The 4147-nt window shown below is 47.6% G+C and overlaps 1 protein-coding gene across 1 annotated transcript in view; it reads right to left on the reverse strand.

Moving 5' to 3' along the window:
- The window catches only part of INA (internexin neuronal intermediate filament protein alpha), a gene marked incomplete at its 5' end in the record, with an annotated part of 9298 nt that extends 5152 nt beyond the window's left edge, over window positions 1-4146 (reverse strand). Inside the window, one exon of the mRNA XM_006756657.2 lies at window positions 3688-4146. Coding sequence (XP_006756720.1) covers window positions 3688-4146 — 459 coding nt within the window. The remainder of the gene's footprint in view (window positions 1-3687) is intronic.
- Between the last annotated feature and the right edge of the window lies 1 nt (window position 4147).

Consider the following 4147-nt stretch of genomic DNA (forward strand, 5'->3'; position numbering starts at 1 on the left):
TCAAAAGCTCTGCCAAAGATGGCTTCCTGCTCACGAAATCGGAGCAGAGCACTGCAGTCCACCCCTCCCCCAATCACACAGCTGCTGCTGGCTTAGCCTGGGGGAATGGGACAGAGGCACTTCCAGCTCCAGCTGGGGTCTCTCCTGGGAATGATAGAGCAGGTGCTGAGCATATTCCTTGGGGCTGGAAGGATATGCACTGGGAGTAAGAGAAAGAACTGGCTACACGAGAATTTTCAGTGAAGAGGAATAACAAACAGTGCTACAAATTTCACCACATTTAGGGGCCCTCAGCCAGATAACAGTAGTGAATGCAGCCATCCAGAATGACTACTATGCATAATAAATTTAGGTGGGGAGAAAGGGTTTTTATATGTGATCCACCCATGTGCCTTGTTCTCCCTCCTGCCTTTGTTTTATCCCCACATTTGTTTTCTTTTTTTCCCCTACCATACTTTAAAATCTTGCATTATATGAGCTGGGAAATGTGCCTTAGGTTCTTGCACCCCAAAATCTATCTGAAGAACAACAGGATGCAGCATTTTTATTGAAAAACACTTATTCTTGGCCACACCCACTCAAACTACTGAATCCATATCATCAGGAGTGAGCTTAAGGATCTTTTTTTTTTTTAAGTCCTCTAGTGACCTTGGTATGTCAATGGGTTTAGGAAGCACTAGTTTCTATTTATTTTTGTAAAGGAGCTATCATGACGGCCCCAGTAATACAGTGGGGTAGAGAGGGGCAAGAACAAAACAAAACAAAGCATATGGAAGAGTTACAGACTAAATAAATGCAGGTTTTTTTTCTCGAATTCAGGAATTTATCTATCAGGCTATAGATTTATGTGCAGGCACTGCCACCCCAAATCTCCAAGGGACTGGCCCCTTCCTGCTATTTAATTAGGCTATATTCCAGTCTCATACTGGAGAGAAGAGGGCAGATTTGGCTGCTCTCCCTGGAGAGCATTAAATAATGGTGATCTTGATTGTTCAGCAAGGTCTTTCAAGGAAAGCTTTAGCTTTCCAAGACTGGCCATAGTACAGCGCCAGGGGGCCCGGTACCCTTCAAAAATGTCTGCAGATATCTTTGGAAGAATGGGGGCTCTCATGGTGGTGAAGCAGCCATGCAGGAGCCCGAACTGCCCTGTTTTAGAAATGAAGAAGTCTTCAGCTAAAGAGGGTGACTGCATTTGGCTTTTGCAGACAAAAGCCATAGCTCTTTATCATTTCTCCCGTTGCCTGATTTGGACCTCATGCACCACTGTGTACTTACTATGTCACCTTGAATCATTCTTTATCTGTTCAAAATGTAATAAGCTTTCTCTCCTCAAATAGGCTGTCAGATCTCTGGGGCAGGGAAAGCAGGATTTTAATGGATCCATTCTCTGCCTCTAGTAGGGTGGCAAGCGTCAAAGGAAAAGGGGCCTACTATTAATCGTTGAAGCAGAAGAAAGAGAACAGCCTCCCAGATTGCAATGAAAGGGGGGGGGGCAGGGGGAGAGGGCAAGAGAACAATGGCCGACTCTCACTGTGGGGAAGGGCGCCTTTCATCTTCATCAGCACGGCTGAGATTGTCAGATCAGCCAGAGGATACCCCTGTGGCTTCAAGCCTTCAGGTTCTGCAGGTGAAGATGTCAGCCCCTCTTCAGCCTTAGGGCCCAAGGGGTAGGAAATAGCTTTCTGCCTCTGATCTCCTCCCCTCCATCAGCATGTCCACTGAGGCACTGAAAGCAAAAGTTGATGGGGGGCAGCACCGCAGAGCTGCGGACATGTGCAGTTTCTGTGTTTTATTCTCTCCTGTAGACTATGTCTACATGACCCTACTATTGTCTAACACTGAAAGCCTTTTAATGCAAACAAAACAAGCCAGACCAGATTGTCATACCCTTTAGAATGCAGGAGCTGTAACAAGCAAGTAGAGGACCTGGCAAAGCCCAATTCAGATGGCAGTTGCGGGTAAGTTATCCTTTTTGTAGAAATATTGGGCTAGCCCTTCAGGAGATCACCTAGCTCATCTTTTGAGGCTTCTAGAAGAAAACACGAAGCTTCAATGAACTAAATGTGACTAATCCAGTCCTTCCAGGGACTAGGCCACATAGTGAAAAGTTCAAGTTACAGATCTTGAAGTAGAACAGAAATCTTCACTGGAATAGTACTGTAATTGCAAACTAACAAGAACAAATGGTCCAAGCAAGCTTTCTTCCTTTATCAAAGAAAGTAATTTATAATGAACAACAAATATCTGCACACCAGTAATTATTCTTTATCTCCAGACTGAAATCACACATTTGAGGTTTCACTCCCTTCTTGTATGTATTTTATTAATGTTCCCTAAACCCTATTATTTTAATCAAATGTAAACTTTGATCTTGGCTAGAATGAATTATTGCAAGTTTCTGAATTATTAGCTTCTACCCCACAGAGCTTTTATTGTACCTTGAATCTGAACCACACTATTTAGGTTATTTTCTAGACCTTTCTCCTGCCTCTGTGCCCTTGTGGTCATAAGCCCAGAATGTTTTATATAGAAAAACTGAAGATGCAGTGGTCTTTGGAGGAAAAAGTGAGGAAAGAGCCGATCATAGGAGCTTAGAGGACAGGCAAAGATGAAAAATAAGTGGCCTATAACAAAGACAGAACCGATCTCTTTGATTTATCACATTCACTTAGATTGGGAAACTGTTAAGAAAAAGGGCATTTTCAAGTGGGACCTCACTGTTCCAGAGCAGATTAAGTGGTTTTTATTAAGTGCTAAGCCATCCATGAAAGTGACTATTGATGCTGTTCACGGGGTGACCTTTGATTGCAGGTAGCCAAGACTGATGTGTTGGTGTTGCAAAAGAAAAAGAAAATCTAAGCAGTTAATTGCCTAGAGAGTCATAACTGGGACATGCGACGGGGGAGACATTTCTGAGATGGGACGAATTCGAGATCAGCACCGAGGACAGCGCCCCAACGATTTGCATTGGCTAACTGGTGTAAAGCTTTAAGAAGAAATATCAATCGGTAGACAAGGGAACCGTGTGTGTGTGTGTGTGTGTGTGTGTGTGTGTGTGTGTGTGGTGTGTTTTGTGTATATGTGTGTTGGGGGAGGGTTAGAGCAAGAACAGGGCGGTTACACTAACCTGACCACCCATCTCGTTGGTTCCCAATCTCCTTTGAGGATAAAAGTCAAAAAAATGGAGCAGAACCCTTTCCAGTTCAGTCCAGCATTCTTCCCCCAACCCTAGGGCAGACCATACTCTATAAATATCTATTCCAGGGCGCATAGAAAACCTTTCAGTCAACAAAAGAAGGCAAAGAGCCAAGATAGCACCGTCAACCACGGAGCAGGTGTAACCCACCTCCGTTTGGGTGGGGAACTGTTCTTCAAGTTTTACGTGTGTTTATTCCCACTTGCTGACTGGGAGGCATAAGTGAGATTTTCGAAATCTGTAGAGACGCTAAGGGCTTCTTTGTGAGAAGGGCCCGAGAAGGTATGTGAGGGGCAGGAGAAGAGGGCGTCCAGGCCCCTACAATGATCAGTGGAGCGCCCAGAGCTTTTTGTTTGCCAAGGCCTCTAGTCCAGGCTCTTTCCCCCCTCCCCCTCCTCTCGGTTCCTTGGGCCACCATTGTGCGGGGGAAATCGCAGGGATGCGCAGGAGGGGACAGGGCGCCCCGCCCTCTCCAGCACTCCAGCCCTTACCTGGTAGCTGGCCACTTCGGCACTGTGTCTCTCCTCCAGCTCCAGGATCTGCCTCTCTAGGGACTCATTGGCTCCGCGAAGGCCCTCGATCTCAATGGTGCGCGCCTGCAGCTGGCGCCGGTACTCGTGGATCTCCTCGCGGCTGGCCCGGATGGCCTCGGTGCTGCGCGCCGCCTGCTCGTTCAGGTTGGCGAACTTGGACTTGTACCACTCCTCGGCGGACTGCAGGTTTTTGGCAGCCAGGGACTCATACTGGGCGCGGATCTCCCTCAGCGCCGAACTCAGGTCTGGTTTAGCCACAGCCACATCCACCTCGGCCGCAGCCTGCGACGACGCCTGCAGCGTGGCCAGCAGCTCGGCCACCTCCTCGTCGTGCACCTGGCGCACGAAGGCCAGCTCATCCAGGAGCGACTCCACCTTCTTCTCCAGGTCCAGGCGGGCCAACGTGGCGCCGTCCACG

The sequence above is a fragment of the Myotis davidii genome, unplaced genomic scaffold (assembly GCF_000327345.1).
Source record: "Myotis davidii unplaced genomic scaffold, ASM32734v1 scaffold332, whole genome shotgun sequence".
Lineage (NCBI taxonomy): Eukaryota > Metazoa > Chordata > Mammalia > Chiroptera > Vespertilionidae > Myotis > Myotis davidii.